Source organism: Anguilla rostrata, chromosome 5 (assembly GCF_018555375.3).
Source record: "Anguilla rostrata isolate EN2019 chromosome 5, ASM1855537v3, whole genome shotgun sequence".
NCBI classification, from domain to species: Eukaryota; Metazoa; Chordata; class Actinopteri; order Anguilliformes; family Anguillidae; genus Anguilla; species Anguilla rostrata.
Window position 1 is genome coordinate 23,440,447 of NC_057937.1, and position 21,994 is coordinate 23,462,440.

Genomic DNA, 21,994 nt, shown 5'->3' on the forward strand with positions numbered 1-21,994 from the left:
TTCTTTGGCATGGATCCATTTGAAGACAATATCGGGTGAGTTCGTTTCGTTTTTGAATGTCGTTAAAAAGTTATTAGACTATGTCGGGCAGGAAATCATCCAAAGTGTGGGATCCTTTCGAGCGTGTAAAGGATGACCCCAAGAAGGTGACATGCAAACTCTGCATGCAAAGATGTGTTTGCAATGTAGGTGTTTTTTACTCTCTGTCTCGTAGCTTTAGTTTGGTCCCTGGAGTCCGGTTTGCTGGCGGACGTCCACTCGCTATGTCGGCTACAAAGCATGCGTGCGCTTAATGTGGTAGTAGAATGAATTGAAAACGCTGTCATCTTCTGCACGGCCGTCTATTCCACAAATGACAAGGAAATTAGGGCTACAACCATGTAGCCTACTCTATTTATCTGACTCGATAGCCATTTCAAAGTCAGGACCATAAACATGAAACGAATCACACACCACCAACTCATTGCTGCCGTTAACACTAGGAGCGCTGTGACAGGTCATTTGACCTGTCACTGAGATATTTCGGAGTTTAGGATTTTTTTCATTTAGTTACTAGCAAGCTACATCATCCGCATTCACTGACTTTTCCTAAATATTTGTTCTTTACGTACCAGCGTAGTAGGAATGTCAAAGTCCCGTTTGGAAAATGTTAAAAGCACCTTATTTCACTTCCGTGTGTGTTATAACAGTGTTGTTAAATTACGGCCGTCTTCAGACTAAGGAGTCAGTTTTCCTTCACCACACCAGGAGGCGCAAGGATATACTTTTCATCGCGGTGGACACGCATTTATATTTGTACGAATGTTTTATTTATTTTGTTATTAGAAATATTTGTTTATGTTTATTTTGAATAATACATTATATAATGTTTTAAATATGTGATCTTAAAAAATATTTTTATAGGCTATTGCGTTCGTTTTGTGATCATTTGTTTATGCCTATGCCTTTCCCTTGTGTTCTGAAATCATAGCCCTACATTTTATTTTTACAGTTATTATACAACTGGAAATTTCTAAATAAGGGTTAAAATAAAATTGATCCGTCTTCAAATGCATAAACAATTTTTTTTTTCAATTTTATGCATTATCATTCTCGTGCACAATGGCTGCATGCGACACGTTCACGTACAACAACAATGCTGCGTATGATATTGAAAAAACTAAATCTAAGCTAAAGAAACGACTACAATATAACAAGATAAAAATATATTCGAAGCGCTATTTGTTTCGGCTGTTAATTTGTTTATTCATAGAATATTACAGTGAATACGTCTTTTTGTAGGCCAACCCGGACGTTTCTTCCGCCATGGGTTCCCTCGGCAGATTGCCAATGCATTTTTCCAATAGGGATTTAGTTTTCTTCCGAAAATAAGACCTATGGTTAATTTATGCCTAAAACAGTTTCACGTTTTGTCTTACGAGTTCTATGGGTTCGCCGCTCACTCACGCTTAGCGTTCGACGCTCAGCGTGCATGCGAGCTAGTAAAACAAGAGTGGTTATTGCAAAAATGTGACCGCTCTTGTAGTTTCAATATAGAAACTTAGCCTACTTTTCAAAAGCACATGACAGCTTAGAAATCCACGGTTGACAAACAATCGTGAAGCTCATTTAGGCTTACGTTCACCACAAACCTTACTTTCGGCAGAAAACTAAATCCCCACGGGAGAAATCTGATGAGAACCCAATGCCAACTTACTTCCGGGTTTTAGGACTACAAACTGTAACACTATTGCAAAAACAATCTAAAATAAAGAAACCACTACAATACAGCATGATAAAAATATATTTGAATCAGCAGAACATCACTGCGGGCTGCAGAGAGAAAGTGGAGAAAATCCCGATCCTCTGATGACCTGACTGCATACCATACCCTGCTGGCGACTTTTACATCTGCCCTCACGTCTGCAAAAGTCTCTTTTTTCCAATCCAAGATCAGCGCATGTGTCTCTAATCCATGTAAACTATTCTCCACCTTCTCTTCCCTCCTCATTCCTCCTCCACCCCCACCTCCCTCTTCCCTCTCCGCAGATGACTTTCTGGCCGCCTTTGAAGGAAAGGTGGCTACAATCCGGAACTCCTTCACCCATCCAGTGAGCCCCCCAACCCCCCAGGACAACCCCACAGCCACACTGACCTCCTTTGAAATGCTGGAGGACTCCGATGTATTACAACTCATCACCTCTCATCGCGCAACCACCTGTCCACTTGACCCCATCCCATCTAAATTTCTCCAATCTATCTCCAGCGAGCTCCTTCCCTATCTGTCTTCCATTGTTAATTCCTCTCTCTCCTCTGGTCATGTTCCCTCTGTTTTTAAGACGGCTCGTGTTACCCCACTACTCAAAAAACCCACCTTAGACCCCTCCGATGTAGCAAATTATCGACCCGTATCCCTTCTACCCTTTCTGTCCAAAACCCTCGAACGAGCAGTTCTTAAACAATTAACCTCTTTTCTCCATCAGAACAACCTGCTAGACCCTCACCAGTCTGGCTTCCGATCTGGGCACTCAACAGAGACTGCACTCCTAGCTGTGACGGAGGCACTTGCCACTGCAAGAGCCTCACGCCTTTCCTCTGTCCTGATCCTTCTTGACCTGTCTGCAGCTTTTGACACGGTCAACCATAAAATACTCCTCTCCACCTTGGCTGGGATGGGAATTGCCGGGACTGCCCTGTCTTGGTTCGCTTCCTATCTTGCAGATAGGACCTACCAGGTCACCTGGAAGGGGTCTGCCTCTGCTTCCCATCCACTTGTTACGGGAGTGCCGCAGGGATCTGTACTGGGTCCTCTGCTGTTCTCCTTATACACCAGATCTCTTGGTTCAGTCATTAATTCACATGGTTTTTCCTATCATTGTTATGCAGATGACACACAACTCTTCTTTTCTTTCCCCCCCTCGGCCACACTGGTCAATGATAAGATCTCTTCCTGCCTGGCTGACATCTCCACCTGGATGGCCAGCCACCACCTGAAGCTCAACCTCAACAAAACTGAGCTGCTCTTCTTCCCGCACAAGACCTCCTTGCTTCGTGAACTCTCAATCACGGTTGATGGCACCACAGTGACTGCCTCTCACTCTGCCAAGAGCTTGGGGGTGGTCCTGGATGACCAACTGGACCTCAAGGAGCACATCAAGGCAACATCAAGGTCCTGCAGATTCCTCCTATACAACATCAGGAGGATTCGACCATACCTGACGACGCACTCCACCCAGCTGCTCGTCCAGGCTACGGTGACCTCTCGCCTTGATTACTGCAACTCTCTCCTTGCAAACCTGCCAGCTTGTGCCATACAGCCACTACAGATGATTCAGAATGCCGCTGCCCGGCTCATCTACAACCTCCCCAAATTCTCCCACGTCACTCCTCTGCTGCGATCACTTCACTGGCTACCGGTCGCTGCCAGGATCCGGTTCAAAGCCCTGACCCTTGCCTACACTGCCGCCAACAGGACAGCCCCCATCTACTTGCAGGACATGACTCAATTCTATGTGCCTGCTCGACCACTCCGCTCTGCAGCAGCAGGGCGTCTTGTAACCCCTCCCACCCGCCCAAAGGGATCACAGAGCTTCTCCACCCTAGCTCCCCAGTGGTGGAACGAACTCCCCGTCCCTCTCCGAACCTCCCCCTCACTATCCATCTTCCGCCGTGGCCTGAAGACTCATCTCTTCAGACTATACCTAGAATAACCACCACCATGCTGTGTATATATATATATATATATATATATATATATTAAAAAAAAAAAAAAAACCCTTTTCCTTGTCACTTGTTACATGTTGCCCCATCCCTGCACTTCTTGGTAAATTGTATTTGTCCTAATACTCTAGCTTAATCTTCTGCCTACTTTGGCTTTGCAGATGTTAGACCAGGATAGTGTTCATTGTTCTCAGCTAGAAATAGCTGTACAAAATAAGTAATTGTACCTTACTGAACCCGTGTTCAGCAGTTGTCTACGATCATGAAAATGCACTTCTTGTACGTCGCTTTGGATAAAAGCGTCTGCCAAATGAATGTAATGTAATGTAATAGCGTAGTTTGTTAGTTTATAGTTAGTCATGGTTTGTGTCGGCTGTTAATTAGTTTATTTATAGAGTGTTTCAGTGAAGACGTCTTTTTGTACACCAACTCGGACGTTTCTTCTGCCATGGGTTCCCTCGGCAGATTGCCAATGCATTTTTCCAATAGGGATTTAGTTTTCTTCCGAAAATAAGACCTATGGTTAATTTATGCCTAAAACAGTTTCACGTTTTGTCTTACGAGTTCTATGGGTTCGCCGCTCACTCACGCTTAGCGTTCGACGCTCAGCGTGCATGCGAGCTAGTAAAACAAGAGTGGTTATTGCAAAAATGTGACCGCTCTTGTAGTTTCAATATAGAAACTTAGCCTACTTTTCAAAAGCACATGACAGCTTAGAAATCCACGGTTGACAAACAATCGTGAAGCTCATTTAGGCTTACGTTCACCACAAACCTTACTTTCGGCAGAAAACTAAATCCCCACGGGAGAAATCTGATGAGAACCCAATGCCAACTTACTTCCGGGTTTTAGGACTACAAACTGTAACACTATTGCAAAAACAATCTAAAATAAAGAAACCACTACAATACAGCATGATAAAAATATATTTGAATCATAGCGTAGTTTGTTAGTTTATAGTTAGTCATGGTTTGTGTCGGCTGTTAATTAGTTTATTTATAGAGTGTTTCAGTGAAGACGTCTTTTTGTACACCAACTCGGACGTTTCTTCTGCCATCGGTTCCCTCGGCAAATTTCCTATGCATTTATCCCAGACGGATTACGTTTATTTAGTGCACTTGTTATCAGTGGACTTTCTGTGAGTTCTGATCAAGCATACCTTGCTCGTTGATGTATACACACACACACACACACACACACACAAAATATGCTAAAAAAATTATAGCTGTATCATATCCAGAGACCTATTTTCTGTGAGGTAAAAATGTGACGTGACACATTTGGCTTTTGAGGGACCAGGAAATAGGGGACATTCGTTTCAGGGAGTAAAGGTTTTGGGGGGAAAAAATCATTGTGGAAGCACGCGAGTGGTGACACGATGTCCGGTTAGGCTAGGCTTTGCAGTTGCTATTATGTATAACTCCACAATTTTTTAAAAACATAGTATTAACCTTTAGGCTACTTGAGAGAACAATAAATGTAACTATTACATAGCCTACAATCAAAAATGATTTCTCAAATGTGAAGTGTCTTGTGATGTGTTCGTGTGGTGTATGCTGTTATTCCGTTGAGTAAACTAGTAATAAAAATCTTTTTTTAAAAACAGTAAACTAAATAGAAAAAAAGAATAAAAATGTAGAAAAAAGTATAAGCAAGAGCGAGAGATTGTTGCGTAACTAAAAGTAATACAAGGCATACTTTGTAGCGTAACGAATTACGGCTAAGCAAAATACTTGTATTATTTTTTAGTAGGCTAACATAACATAATAATATTATGTGCCGGACAAATAGAACATTTTACCTCTCCCTGGAGAGATATCAACTTTCAAACATTCACACGTGGCATAAGTGAACCATTCTCAAGTGGGACATTCACATGTCAATCTAAGGGTAAGGGTAAGACCACTGATCTGTATGGGACATTCAACGCTCACCCCTCCCCCACCCGAGAACACAGAAAACTTCAGATGCTTTAGCGAAGCATGGCACAGCATGGTTATGCTGACCGTAATTTTTCTTACTTACTTAGAAACGAAAGCACATATTCATGCATGCACGTATAAAGATGAGACGGCATCTTGAGCAATGTGCTATCGACCGAACTTGCAATGTCAAATCACATGATGGCAAAGGCAGCTAAGCTTACAAACTCCGCGGCATATAGGCGACCAGCAGCTCTTTAGTTTGTTGGTCAGTTGGTCCACAAAAGTGTCCTCCTGTGGATGCATGCGCGGTCGCAGCTATTTGGGCTTGTTATTACTGATGTTTTATGTTTACTATTAACATTGAGCCTACTAATGTTTTATATTGATTTTCTTGTTTATTGATTTGATATCAATAAATACATTTGCTTATCCATAGATTGAATGGAAATTTTTAAATATTGTTTTCACAGTTGAAAATGTAGGTTTTGAAAATATAAGTTAGGTCTATTGAGGTGAAGTCTCCAATCGCCATCACTGGTGTCGTGAAGAGGAAGAAAATCACACCCCTCTGCGAAGCTGAACATTCACACCTACTGGGTTTGACTCGGGGCCATAGAGAAAAAACTATCAGCTCTGGTTTCGCTAAAGGCATCTAAAGAATTCAGTATTCTGGTGCTGGGGGAGGGGTGAGGGACGATTCAATGGATGAGCGTGAACGATCGTGCGTGAATAGCTGGTAGTTTTTTTGAAGCTATTATCATGAGTAGGCCTTTTAGGCCTACTGAGTAGTAAAACGATAAATGCCCAAAACAAAGATACAAGTGTCACATTTTTACTTGTTTTTTAAGTTTTACTTATTTCTAGTCATAATAGGTTCGGACCTTGTTTCATATTCAAAAATTAGAGCCTTGTACGTTAGGAACTGTGTTAGAAGACTGCTCACGCTGTCTGCGTAGATGCAACAGCACATGCATAAACTATCGGGATGCGTTGCGTGGGAATATAGGCGTCTCTGTGCTTTACCATGTCCACGCAACCATTGATAGGGTTTATGGAGTTTATGAAACTAATTGCCCACATAATTACTATTCCACTTTCAGCAATACATTTACAGTTACCAATCGGGAGAAACAGGTCGCTACCACTAATGTTACTAATGATCGGCACATGTAATGAACAATTTTCTTACACTATCATAGGATTGACAGCCCAAGCAAGAATCACGTCAAATAACCAGGAATAAATGTATCATTATTTATATTCTTTTAAAATATTTAAAATATTGCGATCGTTTCGTTATCATCTCTCTAAAATGTCTGTGAATTTCGTTTGTATTCCTACACAAACGAAAATCATAGTCCTACATAGTTATGCAAGTGGAAAAATTTATATAAGGGTTAAAATGAAATGCATCCATGTTAAAATACCACAATTTCTTCACATCGATTGCCCTGGCGAACAATCTACACGCAAAAAAAAACTACATTGGTGGGTACCATGAACAAAAAGAGGAGAGAAGTGCCCCCTTCTGCGAAGGCCCAAAATCAAGAGAGATTTTCCACCACGATCTGGAGAGCTGGACACGCTACACTTACGGTTTATCAGTGCAAGCCCAAGAAAAATGTGTGCATTTTGAGCACTATGCACAAAACCGTATCGATCGACAATGATGCCAAAAAACTGCCAGAAACCATCGCCCATTACAACGCAACAAAAATGGGAGTGGATGTTTTGGACCAGATGGCACGGCTGTATTCGGTCAAGGGGGGCAGTCGTCGTTGGCCAGTTTTTACAACATTTTGGATCTGGCTGCAATCAACGCCCATGTTTTGTACACGCAATGCATGAACAAAACAATTAGTCGGAGAAGATTTATTCTTGAGTTGGCCAAGGAGTTGCGTGCAAATCACATGACCGCAAAGGCAGCTCCGCGGCGTACCGTCCTAGCGCCCCTCTGCAGTCCAGAAACCCCCAACACACCACAGCGAGAGCGGTCACTAAAAAGAAAACGCTGCCAGGTATCCAGATGTGGAGGGAACAAAACTTGTGATATCTGTGACAAGTGTAAACGACTTGTCTGCGGCAAATGTACAAAAATGCAACCCAAGCTCTGTCTTGAATGCTGACGGCGTTACCGCATTACCAGCAGCTCTATTGCTAATGTTTTATATAGATTTTTTATTTATTGATTTGCGGGGTGATTCTAAATAATTCAACTTGCTAGCTATATATTTAGCTAACGTTATATTTTCAAAATCGTTTCAACTTCCTAACAATGTGCTGTATGCTTTTTGATCTAATAAAGCAAATTACTGAAGACAGGTGTCTCGTCTTTTTACTTTGTTGCTATCTCAATTTGACTTTGTGTGTGCGCTGAAGCGATAATCAGTTTTGAAATCCCACTTGGTTGCTAAGGTCTTATGTACAGTGCGGTATTATTCAGTGTTACGAATGGGTGTTTTTTGTAATTACGATGAATAAGAGACTTCTTTGGATTTCGAATCCCCAGTCGAATAGTCACAGCTAGCTAGGCTATGACCTGCTTGCCTGTATAGCCTACATGTTTTCTGGTCACCGGAAAAAACTCGTTTGAACAACAGGATTCTTGCATGTATATATTTGCCATGGTCTTATGTACAGTGCGGTATTATTCAGTGTTACGAATGGGTGTTTTTTGTAATTAGCCTACGATGAATAAGAGACTTTGGATTTCGAATCCCCAGTCGAATAGTCACAGCCAGCTATGACCTACTTGCCAGTGTAGCCTAGCCTACATGTTTTCTGGTCACCGGAAAAAAACTCGAAAAAAACGACAATATTTTTTACATGTATTTTTATAAAACAGAAAACCCGACCCTAAAATTCGCACGGGTGATGATGCGTTTCCCTCCAACGACAGTGATCAGTGATCACATGCGGAGGGAAGCGGCTAATTTTAAAAATCGTATTACAGTTATATTCTGGCAAATTGGCGATTTATATGTTGTTAGCCTATTTGATTATTAGCATTTATGATATTATGCATGAAGAATAAACTGTCAAATTTGTTTTTTGAAAAACAGGTTTGACCTCCCTACAATCTGTTTATTGTTAGCTTTTCATGACTCATTCTCTTCATACAGACATACTGTTTATTCTAAATACATTTATATTGCAACAATGTGTTGACTAGAATGCCGAGCCGTAACTAAAACATAACTTACTCTGATACTCTGACAGTCTAAAATCTCGCAAATATTTCATTAGGACAATGGGCTGGCAACCATTGTCAGCTCCTGTCTAATAAGCGCCATCTAGCGAACAATGCGAATATTTCCAGTTTGAAGGCTAATGTGTCATTTGACCCTGGCCGCGCGAAAAGTTATTTGAATGCCAGGAAATGGTCCGGCGCTCCTGGTGTTAAATGTGTTGATACATTTTTGTTTGCATTCTGACCTCAGAAAGCATTGAAAGTTTTCATTCCATGTTGAGGCTACTTCTCCGTAGGTCTGTTTATTTTTGCACTGATATTTCTCTTAAGTGTTTCAGTTTGCTGTATATTTATTTATTCGTTTGTTTATATAATTTATATGTATTTACATTTTAAAAGAAAAAAGAAACAAAAATATTTTTTCAATTTAGTTTTTTAACAAAAGGCTGTTTTTATTATCATTTGTTTTATAAGTTATTGTGTTGGTCTTACAAGTTAAGTTGTGTGATGTTATAGCCTAGTGTGTTGAAATAAATTAACAAAATGTTCAGTCTCCTTGTTCCGACACATTCAGAATCATTACCGCTTTTGCTGCTAGCATTGTCGTTAACAGGCGGCTCGCTTTGTGCGTGCACTTGTAAAATTTATATTTTAAAGGCTCATTATTACGGTTTTATATTTCTCTGTAATGTAGCACAGTGTTAACAATGTTACTCATAACATTCTCTCTCAGCCCTGGAACTCAAACCGTTTTCTGATGCCCCAAAAATATATATATTTAAATAATATCATAAACGTGCAACGACTAGTCGACTAATGGCTTGAACTAACGACTACTAGTCGACTAGGAAAATCTTTGGTCGGGGGCAGCCTTGTTGCAAATTTGCATAAACCTTTAGTGCATATTTCGGAAGTTATTCTCAACATAAAATGAACAACAGCAGGATCCAATTTACAAACTTATAAGCACAATTGACAAAAACAAAGACAAATACATCCCCCCCAAAAATAAATACATAAATAAATAATAATAATAAATAAAGAAAGAAAAAAAATAAAATTAAGAAAAAGGACATACTTCGCCACAGCAAACGTACAGCTGCGACAACCACCCCCCTTTCCTTTAATTAGGCAGTAGAAAGTCCAAACCGGAAGGATCTACCACATTTATGACTGGATGCCATATGTTAATAAATCCTTTCACATTGTCATGCAAGGTCAGTTTCTCTAAAGGCAGTCTTTTTAACACTTCCCCATACCAATCTTCCATTGAAGGCACATCTTTGGATATCCAGTATTTAAGGATCACCTTTCTTGCTATATATAACAGTATTCCAACCAACTTGGCATTATGTTTATTTTCCATATTGTTTACACCGGCTGCTAATATACATTGAAGGGGTTATAACTGTAGATTATTACCAATTATGGCCACTACTTCATCTGGCACGACATTTTTAAGCACAGCTTCATCGCCTAACGTTACTTCAGCTCACCCTAACATGTTCGCGTTTCGCCTACTTTAACTAACCTAGTAAGCGCGTACGGATCGCCTACTTCAGTTAACGTACTTAGCGCGTACGGATGCTATCCTGCATGCATCAGTAGGAGCTAAGGACACACAGCTTCAACCACTGATATAGATGTATGGACACACGGAGGACAACAAATAACGTTACAGAGGTGACGACGTGCCATAGCTAGCTACCTATATAGTACGGAGGCCAAAACGGAGCTTTACATTGTTGCCAGCAGTGTGTAGCCTTTTTTTGTTCATTACAGTGGTGGTACAAGTGACAAGCAGTAACTGCTACTGTGCTGTTAGCCTTTATTGATTGCCGTACAAGGTTCATGTAAAGTAGCTAGCACAATCTGATAGCAGTAACCCGTAAAAATGTACTATGAATGGTACTTGCTCAATCGAACGGTAAATGTGAAAAAACTTTCGCTTACAGTGAGTGCCACCAAAATTTTCTGTCACACCCTCAATAAACGGCAAAACTCCCAGTAGAACATTGAATTAAATCTTAACGTTATATATTTTCTGAAACGTTATCGATTCCACTTGGCCACAGTGAGTGAAACTAGGCTACGCGATCTGACCTTATAGTTTCTATGTACATTCAGTCAAAAGAATTCAGCCTTGTTGTTTGCTACCTAAACTTTACAGCACAGTCATTGCCGTTAGCATGCTTGTAGCATGAAGTGTCTCTTTTCAAAATCCATTACAACCATTCACAAATGACCTGGGACTTTGAAGTTATAAGGCGGTATCAAGTCTCCAGTGAAAACATTGTCCTGGCTATATCAGTCAGAATTGAAGTTGCGCCATGGGTCTGGACGGTTTTGTGCTTGTTCCAACTTAATCCGGAATTCCAGCTTTTTTGACAGTTCCAAATTACAACCCGCGTAAATGGAGATCCATAATAAACACGGGAAAATATACGCTAATTTTTGGCTAAATATAAAAATCATGAGTCAGCTTATCTGATGCTCCATCATATTCATTACATTACATTACAGGCATTTAGCAGACGCTCTTATCCAGAGCGACTTACACAACTTTTACATAGCATTTTACGTTGTATCCATTTATACAGCTGGATATATACTGAAGCAATTCCGGTTAAGTACCTTGCTCAAGGGTACAACGGCAGTGTCCTTACCCGGGAATCGCACTTGCGACCTTTCGGTTACAAGCCCAGTTCCTTACCCACTGTGCTGCACCCCCCCGTCCATAACCTGGATGCACAAAATGTGATTGTAGCAAGTGTTATCCTTAATTTAAGACAAGGGCGTTTTGTTTGTTAGCTACCTCTACTTACAGAATTTGTGCGAGGGAAGCAGCAAACTTTTGTAGGCGTGAATTACAGATCAATGTGGAAAACTTACCTAATATTTGCTTCATTAAAACTTGGTATAGTCTCCATAGTAATTTGCAAGTTAACACGTAGGGTGTAGTGATTTCAACTGAAAACTGAAATAAAATGAGCATTCCAGTCAAAGTATTAAAATAACAGACTGGGTCAGATAAATAATTTGATTTAATGTGGAGAACGAATGAGAGCTCTTTCAACCAGAAAATATTTACATTTATTCTACTTAATGAGTGACAGTGAAACAACTGTTGTATCAAAATTATTAGCAGTGCCAGAAGTCTGAGAGAGATCTTTCCAAACTTTGGCTAACAAAATAGCTACTCAAATGTACATTGTACCCCTTTCACGCACAAAACCCTATGTTGACATGGGGTATTGAACATGGATTCAACCGTCGTTTGGCACAATCACAACACATTATGGTAGGGAGGTTGAATGTTTTACTTGCAGTGTAATCAAATTTGTTATGCTAATTTGACGGTTTATAAGCATTTGTGCCTGCACTTCACCAAAATCAATAGGTTCATTATAAAAAATCTAACCACCATTGAAGGCATAATTACACATTACAAGAAAAGATTACAAGAAAAACTTTTAGATATTACGTGGTTATTTAGGTGTCCTAAAAACATTACAGCTGCCAGAGTCTTGAAGGAATTCAGCAACCATTTCAGCAGGAAAATGGCACCAAAAAAAATGGCACTTGCTGTCCCCAGGTGGGATTTTGTATTGGTGAAATGAAATGTTATTCAAATTGTGGCCAACCCTTGTTTTGACATCATGTTGATTGTTCAATTCTGATTTGTCCTATTTATGCTGGGGGAGAAGGCCCTATAAATTGTTATCTGACGTGGCTAAACAGCTTAACCTTGTTTTAACAACAACATTTTGACATGTATGTCAAATCAATTTTTGACAACTGCTTGCTACTAGTTTGAACCATGCTTGTTACTAGTTGTACCTAGCTAGCTAACTAGCTTTTCCAAACAGAACAAACTTTCAGTGGCACCTCAACCGGAACATAATAAGTAGCTAATTATAGCTGGCGCGCCACAACTTCTGACACAACTGAAATCCTTACTAGCAAGCTTACAAGCTAGCTTTGCCATAAGTCATTGGGTAAGGTTGCCGACAAGAAGTGTTGTGGACTTCATCAGCCATTCTCTGCCATCAGCCATTCTGTGTTTTCCCGTGTTACCCTGATCAAATTCATACTTGAAAAGCGACGATTGCAGACAGAAACAGCTAATATAATTCAGTTGGATTTGTCTGCTTGCTTTGTCTTGTGCGGTGTATGAAAGAAAGCAAAAGATTTCATGAATGTTATTAACTTTTTTCTTCAAATGAAAACAAACTATGTGCTTTATATTATTGGCTGTGTATCCAATATGTAGTAATAATATAAGAGCTTCTTACCTAAATGATATATTGGGTCATTTTCTTTATTTACAGGAAACAAGAACACACGATATTGCAGATTAAATTATTATTAAATTTTCAAACCGGTTTGATATTAAGCCAAATACCGGACTGGACCGGTAATACCGAATTTTACCACTAAAATCGCACGTGACTCAGCCCGTCCTGAGTGGAACATAATGAGAGCCCATGAATGAGAGTGTAGCGGCCGAGCGCCGTGTGCATCGTCTTCCCCCCCACCCACCTTTGAATGGTCTACTGAAATTTGATCTCCTTGTTGCTGGACTCGGCACTAAATTGCGCACGGCCTGTCGATCATTTTTTTTTTTTTGCGCTCAGACACTAGTGGCTCTGTCACAACAAATTTGATCCGGGCAGCAAAAATGATCCGGATGAGGTAATGACATTCTAAAACCATTGTGACGTACTTAAAGTTTTGTTACAGCGTCCGTTGCTATGCCGACGCAGACAGCCTTGCTACGTTCTTTGGCGATAAAGATTCTAAGACAACAATCAGCAATTTCTCTGGTTTAATGAGTTATTTTCCAGCCTGAAATGCAATCATATTAGTAAACGGCTACACATGTCATCTAACTTGTAAGTAGTATCTCCCTAAATATGAATGAAATGTTTTTAACAGAAAATAATAATAAATGTGATTTCATCCACGGAAATAGCTATACAAAAAGGCAAAATAAATGTTGTGGTCGCGATTGCGGGCGTACACGTCAGAAGGAAATGTCTCTGACAAAATCTTCAAAATCTTGCTCTCTTTGCAATTGTTTGGGCTGGAAATGAGCTGTAAGAGCGGAATAAGCCCCTGACGTAAAGCACAACAGGAACACAGCAGAAACAAAGCATTTACCCATGGCCTTACGCTGATTGTTAAATAGTCTACTTGCACCACTGTATCACCGAGGTTCAGAAAACGTAAGCCGAAAGTTCAGCGCTACTCTATAATCAACACAACGCACCAAGCACTCATACGCCGGCATGCACTTATAGCTAGCCACCGCTACAGCATTTTCAGTAATATGGGAGCATGCAGCAGAAATCCTCTACAGAAAGCAACCTCACAGCGATCTCGTCTACGATCAGTAGGCAGTGTTGTGCTTCACTTCGGGGGCTTATTTCGCTCTTACAGCTCGTTTCCAGCCCAAACCGCTGCAAAGAGAGCTAACTTTTTAATTTATTTTCAGTGACATTTCCTTCTGACATCTACAACGGCGATCACGACCACAACATTTATTTTGCCTTTTTGTATAGCTATTTCCGTGGATAAAATCAAATTCATTATTATTATTTTCTTAAACATTTAATTCATATTTAGGGAGATACTGCTTGCAAGTTAGATGACATGTGTAGCCGTTTACTAATACGAGGTGAGGGAGCTGTTGATAATTAGAAATGAAAACAAAATAAAAAAACTAATTGACGGGACAGTGAGAGACTTGAACGTCTACCAAGCTATTGCTGAACAGTTTAGCTAGCAAAACCAGAAACACCAGGGGTAACATTTTGCAAGGCAGTTGTTTCAAAAATATCACACAACAATCATTCATGAGAGAGACCATGTTTATTGTGCATGAGATACATAATTGCACGTGCCACAGCGAATCCCGCGGATTCTTCTTTGCAGTGTAAAGATGTTCATACCGGCCAAAAGGTGGATAAAGAACGTCTGTGGAAATTGATCAACACTAATTTTACCTCGCGTCTGCTACAGAATATTAACCCGGCTCGGCTGTGTAAAGATGGCTTTAGAATCTTTATCGCCACAAAATGCAATGCTGGCATAGCAACGGACCCGGTAACGAAACTGTAAGTACGTCGCAATGGCTATAACAGCTGTTTTAGAATGTCATTACGTCACCTGGATCATTTTTGCAGCTCGGATCAAATTTGTTGTGACGGCTCCATTTATAAACAAACATAATATTATGTTAAGCATGTTGTCATATTGCTTATTACTAATGCAGTACAAGTTGGATTTAGCGCCGTCGGCACTGGTTGCTGATGTAGGCTACTTTTTAATTTGCCAGAACGTCTCATAATGACAAATGCTGGTTCACTCGGTTTAAGCTCATACACCGGACCGGACCGGACCAGCAAAACCGGAAACCAACCCAACCCTATATGACAGCAAAGGTGGATTCATCTTAGGTCTCCTGGGAGGAACACTAAATGCATTCTAATACATTGGTTCTGTGAAGGCAACTTGAAAGCTTGGATGGCTTAACCCCCCCTCCCTATAATTGTCATAGCATCATGCTTCTTAATGCTCTGGTGTGCCTGTGTAAGCAGGTGCGTGCACTGTGATGTAGAACGATGCAGTTTAAAAAATCTAATATCTTTTCCTGTGGAACTCTGGATGCCTGGAGAGTAAAAAGATCTGTGAAGAAATTTTAGAATTTAAAAGTACTGTCCAAAATATTATAATTAGTATAGTTCCGACTTTTGAATGGACCTCAATGGGGAAATGTGCTTTTTGGCGCTAGAGACTTACTAAACTTCAATAACTATGTAACCACTGGTGTTTGCGAGCTTCACGGTGAATGCCGATCCCTGGTTCCCTGATATCGCTGCTATAATCATAGCACATACGCTACACAGACACTCAGCTGCCGCAAGAGCCAGGCCTGCAAATCAGTGACCCCAAGGCCAGTCTAGCCATTGTTTCCTTCTTGGTTTCTTACGTGTGTGTGCATGCCTTCATGCTTATGTATGCATGCATTTATATATGTGTACGCTTATACAAGCACATGTGTGGACATTTGCAGCGCTTCATACTCACATTCCAGCTCTCCAGAGCCTCCCCTTCCATCTTCTGCCTAATTTTTATTGTCACAATAATTTCTTTTTAAATCACTAATTTCTAGCTAAGTTTTCCAGTTTCAGTGAGCTATTCTCTACAACTCAATCAATTACTGTTCCAGCCGGCAAGACCCCAGGGATCCGGAACATTCACGGCCTGAAGGTATGCATTTTTGTTATGGTTTCCAAGAAAGCTGTGGAAGGATTGAGATCTGGAGTGCATCTTCTGCTTTTTAAAATATCAATTCAACCCAGGGAACCCATATCTTTATTGCTCCCTGTCTATTTATGCCTCTCTCCATCTGTCTCTCTGATTGCCACTTACACCTGTGTAGGAGGGTTTGTACCCTATTCCTATCTCATACAGGTGTTAGGAGTAAAGGGCTTCTTATTGTGCTGGGATGTTTACGTTAGGCCAACCTGCCTTCATAATTTTATTTTCTGTCAGAAGAATAAAGGCTGCAGGTCTGCCAGGAAAATTCAATTTTTCTAAATTCAGTTTCTGATCATTCACCGAGCTTCTGACTTGCTCAGGAAAAGGAGTAGAACGTGAATGCAATTAATTCTGCCTGTAGCCAATCATTCTTGATCTGTAAAAAGCGCCAATACATGAAGATTCATGCAGTCCATTTAAGATTACAATTGATAACTTGAGACCTGAGCCACCAGCCGCCGGCACATACAGGGCAATATTCAGATGAGATTTCTATGGTAGGGAAAACCCGGAAATCCACTCTGAAATATGTCCTCTAATTCCTGCTATCTTCATTTTAATAACAAGTATCTCATGTGGTACGTTATCAAATGCCTTTTGGAAATTAAAGGCGAATTTCACTTTATAACACTTCTGCTTCTCATGACTGATATTGTCCTTCTAATGAATGTGTCGCCCTTCATTTTTCGATTAGTTATTTCATTGTGTTAATATTTTACCCTGTTTTGTTGTTTTCCTTTACAAATGCAGGAAGTAGACCCAGGCAGTTTAGTGTCGAACTCGAGGATGCATATCATTGCGTGACTTCTGATGTGTGTGTACCTGCAGACAATAATATTAGATGGTCGTAGAAATAGTTGTTGTATGACTACTAGCTAGCAAAACTGAAAATGTCTGAGGATTAAGGAGATTTTGTTTTTAATCATGGGATTGTTGTGCCCTATCGATTCAAGCCGGAATACACAGAAGAGCTGGCTAATTTGCAGGCTGATCATGCGAGAGCGAGTCAGGAGCGGGCCGAGATTGAGGAACTTCAGGCTATTCCCAGGACAAACGGCAACTGGTGGTAGACATCCTATGTATCACAGACAGATGCGATAGCGTTAGCCAGCCCGCATAGTGCCTACCTCGAGCGGTTTGACCAACGATGGGAAAACGGTGGGTACTGCTCTAGGCTTCAGACGGTCGCCTTGGTAGTCGGTGCCTTCAAAGTGGTCGCTGCATACCTTAGTCATCGTTTACGAACTTCTTCAGGTGTTATGTTGGGGTGTCTGATTACATCCAGCCATGTCTGGCACAAAGTTGCATCGCGTGGAAAACTATGAAAATGTGCTTTCAAGGCATGTTTAATGGGGGCATTATAACAACCGGGTACAATGCACCTCATTATTACAACGATATCGCATCAAACAAAAGCTAGGAGACATTAGTTTGTTCGATTTCAACGCTAAGTTAACGGAATGTTTTGCTTCGCTTCTTCTCAATTTTGCCGTGAAATGAAATCGAAGAAGAAGAAAAAACCGGAAACTGTACTACTTGCGCTAAAAAAAAAAATAGGTTTTTGTTTCTAACGTTAGACATTTTAAATGAAATGACTAATCAAAAAATGAAGGGTGACACATTCATTAAAATGACAATATTAGTCATGAGAAGCAGAAGTGTTATAAAGTGAAGTTCCCCTTTAAGTATAATAGTATAATAATAATATCATAAACCTTGTTATAATCAGAACACTGGGTAACTTCTTCAAAGAACACTCAGAAGGTTTGTCAGGCATGTTCTTCCCTTGTGAAAACCGTGCTGGCTATCCCTTAGGATGTTGCTATTTCAAGAAATACTTCCAACTTGTCTGTAATGATGGATTCTAGTATTTTAGATGTAGCTAATGCAAGTTAAACTGACAGGCCTGTAGTTTCCTCGATCAGTATGGTCCCCTTTCTTATAAATTGGTATTATATTGTTATGCCCATCTCGGTATGGCCTTAACAAAGAAGGGGAGGTCCACACGGTAGCAACAGTTTTCCTAACAAAAGTTTATTAAACGAAATGTAAAATCAAGAAATGTGTGTGATCGAATCAGGAGTACTATGCAATGAAACAGTAGTGAAAGGTGTGGAGTGCACCAATGGTGAAGTGGAGAGAGTGTCAGTAAGCAGACACGGACAGAAAACAGTTATGGTCCTAAATGATACATACAATTAAAAATTGCAATTGTTTTTTCTTCACACCTTTCAATGTTTCACAGTTATTGACATAATTTTTTACGAGTACGACTTCATTTTTTACGATTACGATTCTGTTTTTCTCATGCTTGGGGTTTTGGCATGATTTTGACCAACCGCGAAAAAAACAATCGTAAAATGAAATCATACTCGTAAAAAATTCAATCGTAAACACGCGTGAGAAAAAACAATTGCAATTTTATTTTTTACATTTGTGAACATAACTTTTTCGTTTACAATTCTGAAAAATGCGTTTGATTTCATTTTTGCTGATCGCGAGAAACATTTCCACATCTACGCCTACAATTTTGTTTTTTACGTGTGCAATTTTTTTTCCTACACGGACAATACTTTCGATATTTTATTTTTTTTACTCGTGCAATTTTTTTTCCTATGCGTGCAGTTTTTTTTCCTACGCAGACAATACTTTTGGCACTAAATTTACTCCGTAAGTTACGAACAGGAAGTTCAAGACAAACAGGGAGGGCAGACGACCAGGGCCATCAGAGTATTACCTTGTTTCCAGTCCTCAGGTATTTCTTCAGTTTCTAAGGACTGTCTAAAAATACCTGCCAGTGGTTTAAAGATGATCACACCTAACTCTTTAAGTAGTCCTGGGTATTTGTTATCAGGGCCTGCTGCCTTATTTGTCTTTAGTTTAAGTCATTCATCCAGTACTTCTTTATCCTCTATTTAAATATCTAATCCTGAGTACTGAATATGCTTATTAGTAACCTTTTCTCTCATAAAACAAAATAACTATTTAAGGCATCAGCAATATCTTTATTCTTAGAAAACAACGCTACTTCGTTCCTGATGCACCTCATATTCTGTTGGACTTTGCTTTTCCAACTACAGCATTGAAAGAAATGTTTAGGATTACATTTAGCATCTTGGACAATTTGCCTTTTTGGCTCTTGGCTTCCCGTAGTTCTTTTTTAACCTTAGGACACATGTTACAATATTCAGCCTTATTAATCTCAGTGTTGTCATTTTTATATATCTTTTACAGTTTCTTTTTTCAAACTCTCTTGTGTGGCGAGATCGCTTCTTCTACTTACTTTTCCTTACCTTTGGAACAAATTTACATTGGGCCTCAAGAATAACCCTTTTGAACCAGTCCCACTTTTCATTCACAGTCTTGCAGTTAACCACTTCGCGCAATTCCCCTAGTGAATTTTCAGGCGTTCACCATGTTTTCCCAATGTTGCAGTTTAGGTCACATCTGGTGCATTAACCTATTAGCGCACACCCCCCAGTGGTCGGCACGGCGGCATGCCTAGATTGTTCAACTCAGACATTCATTACTCTTGTAACCAAAGTATGAGTCAAAAACAGAAACGCTTTGTTTTAGTTTCATTAGTAGACAATACACAACTATGCCAAATGAGGAGTTTTGCAGCGCAACCATTGTCGCTCTGGTCGTCCATTTACCAAGCACTCCCTCCCTGCAGTCTCATCTGTAACTACACCCACCACCCACGACACACTGGACAATCGTGTGTGTCTGGGAATAAATAAAAACATTATTTTACCACTAAAAATATGTATTCCGTCGTAGCTACAAGATAAAGCCAACAATAGGCGAAGGTATGCCAGTACAGTTGTGAAAAACACTGCTCACTGAACACTAAAATAAATGAGGAATTTTTCAAAAATTATAAGATGTAATTCTACTGTCAATATTTGCAACTAAATATGGAATAAATGTACAAATATACGTCCCTTTCAAGACGGTCATATATTGCCTTGGACAATCCGTTTGTAAAACATATGCTCATTTGTGATGCCTGGGTGATACCACACATGTTTTCTTATGGTGTTGTCGTCCTTTGTAGAACAATCTGGCTTGATCAACAATTAATCAACCCAATAGGTGGCAGAATAAGCTTTCTAACGATGTATAATATGTCTAATTTTACTTTTGGAATAGCATTTTATAGCTCAGTATAACTGCAAGTTTTGTCTCATTATTTCTGCATTATGCAGTCTGTGGTAGCAGTAAAAGACGCTGCACCTGGCGAAATCTTATTGATGACTTTCCTAATTTCTTAGAAAATATTATTATTCCTGAGAAACTCTGTGCAGGGCTAAGGCATACGTTTGCTGATAGACCTAGCTGATATACCATTTTGATGGATTAAGTTAGAACTGGGGAACGATGCCATTTATTCTGACTCTGTCTCAATGTACTGAACACAGATAAGATTTCATTGTCTATCTAAATGTGTTACTGCTGAAAATATTTTGGTTATTTGTGTTATTTTTGAAATTGGGTGTCTTTAAATAGGTTAATGGTGTTTCATAATGAGGATATTTCACAGTGAAACGTAAGCGTTTGTTGGTTTGCTAAGTAGTGTTTGTGTTTAACCCCTTAGTGCACATGCTAAATCTAGCCAGTCCTTGCCCATTTAGGGGGTATCCTATTTAAAGCTTTATAACTCCAGATTTGAACACCACAGAGACTTGAAAAATGGCTTTAACGAAGCAAGACATTTGTACCATTTACAATACTAACTTATATTAAATTATATTTATAATTTAGGAAAAAATAAAGTGCCACAAATGCAATTGTCTCTGCAAAAAATCAAAACTCAAGAAACTCACTGTTCCATCATTTTCAAGTGGGAATTACAAGCTCTCCATCAGTACATTACAGGCATTTAGCAGATGCTCTTATCCAGAGCGACTTACACAACTTTTACATAGCATTTTACATTGTATCCATTTATACAGCTGGATATATACTGAAGCAATTCCGGTTAAGTACCTTGCTCAAGGGTACAACGGCAGTGTCCTTACCCGGGAATCGAACCTGCGACCTTTCGGTTACAAGCCTAGTTCCTTACCCACTGTGCTACACTCCGTCCGTACACTGTACGCTGGTCTAAAATGGCTAGGGGTCCGGAAACGTATCCTAAATCCCCCCAAAATGGAATATAATGCTTTTTCTCCACTGTAAAGCATATAAATGAGTGCCGTAGGAAGGTTTAAGATAAAACTTTGATATCAGATTTAAAAATAATGCAAAAATATTGTCACACAATGCTGTACAGTACCTAAATGTGTAATAATTAACTCTCTACTCTGTACTCTTGTATGTTTTCTTGTATGGGGAAGGGATGACATGAAACAATTTTCAACATTCACCACGTTTTGGCAATGTTCCAACTCTTACGTCATCACTGTTGCATGCATCACAAAAACTACTAGACAACAACAAGCGCTTACATTGCAGTGTGAAATATCTTCATTGTAAAATACCACTATCCTATTTAAAAATTCAAAAATAACGTATATAACCTAAATATTTTGAGCAGTAATACTTACATAGCAATGATGGAATCTTATCTGTTTACAGTAGATAGAGACAGAGGCGGCAAATCAATATCTGCTTTTGTCTTCCTCCAGAAAATGATGTCAGCTAGGTATATCATCAAACATATGGCTTAGCTATGCCTAGAAGTCCTCAATAATAATAGTATTTTCCTAGAAATTACAAAAATTGTTGACAACGTTTCGTTAGGTGCAGCATCTTTTACTGCTACCACAGAGTGAATGCCTAAGTGAATGCGATGGTGAAAATTTTTTTGGTTACGCTGACCTATAAAACACTATTCCAAAAGCAAAAT

The 21,994-nt window shown here is 39.7% G+C and overlaps 1 protein-coding gene across 17 annotated transcripts in view; it reads left to right on the forward strand.

Annotated features, from left to right (window-relative positions):
- map2k5 (mitogen-activated protein kinase kinase 5) overlaps positions 1-21,994 on the forward strand; it is a 235,386-nt gene that overhangs the window by 33,098 nt on the left and 180,294 nt on the right. For 14 of the 17 annotated variants that reach the window (XR_010330020.1, XR_010330021.1, XM_064335646.1 and 11 more), the window contains one exon: positions 16,049-16,089. Coding sequence is in view for 15 of the 17 variants with exons in the window: in XM_064335646.1 (XP_064191716.1) it covers positions 16,049-16,089 (41 nt within the window). In the remaining 2 variants the exon portion in view is untranslated. Of the gene's footprint in view, positions 1-2,028; positions 7,942-16,048; positions 16,090-21,994 lie in introns of those variants that run through there. The other 3 variants (XM_064335641.1, XM_064335642.1, XM_064335643.1) reach the window with 1 other exon arrangement.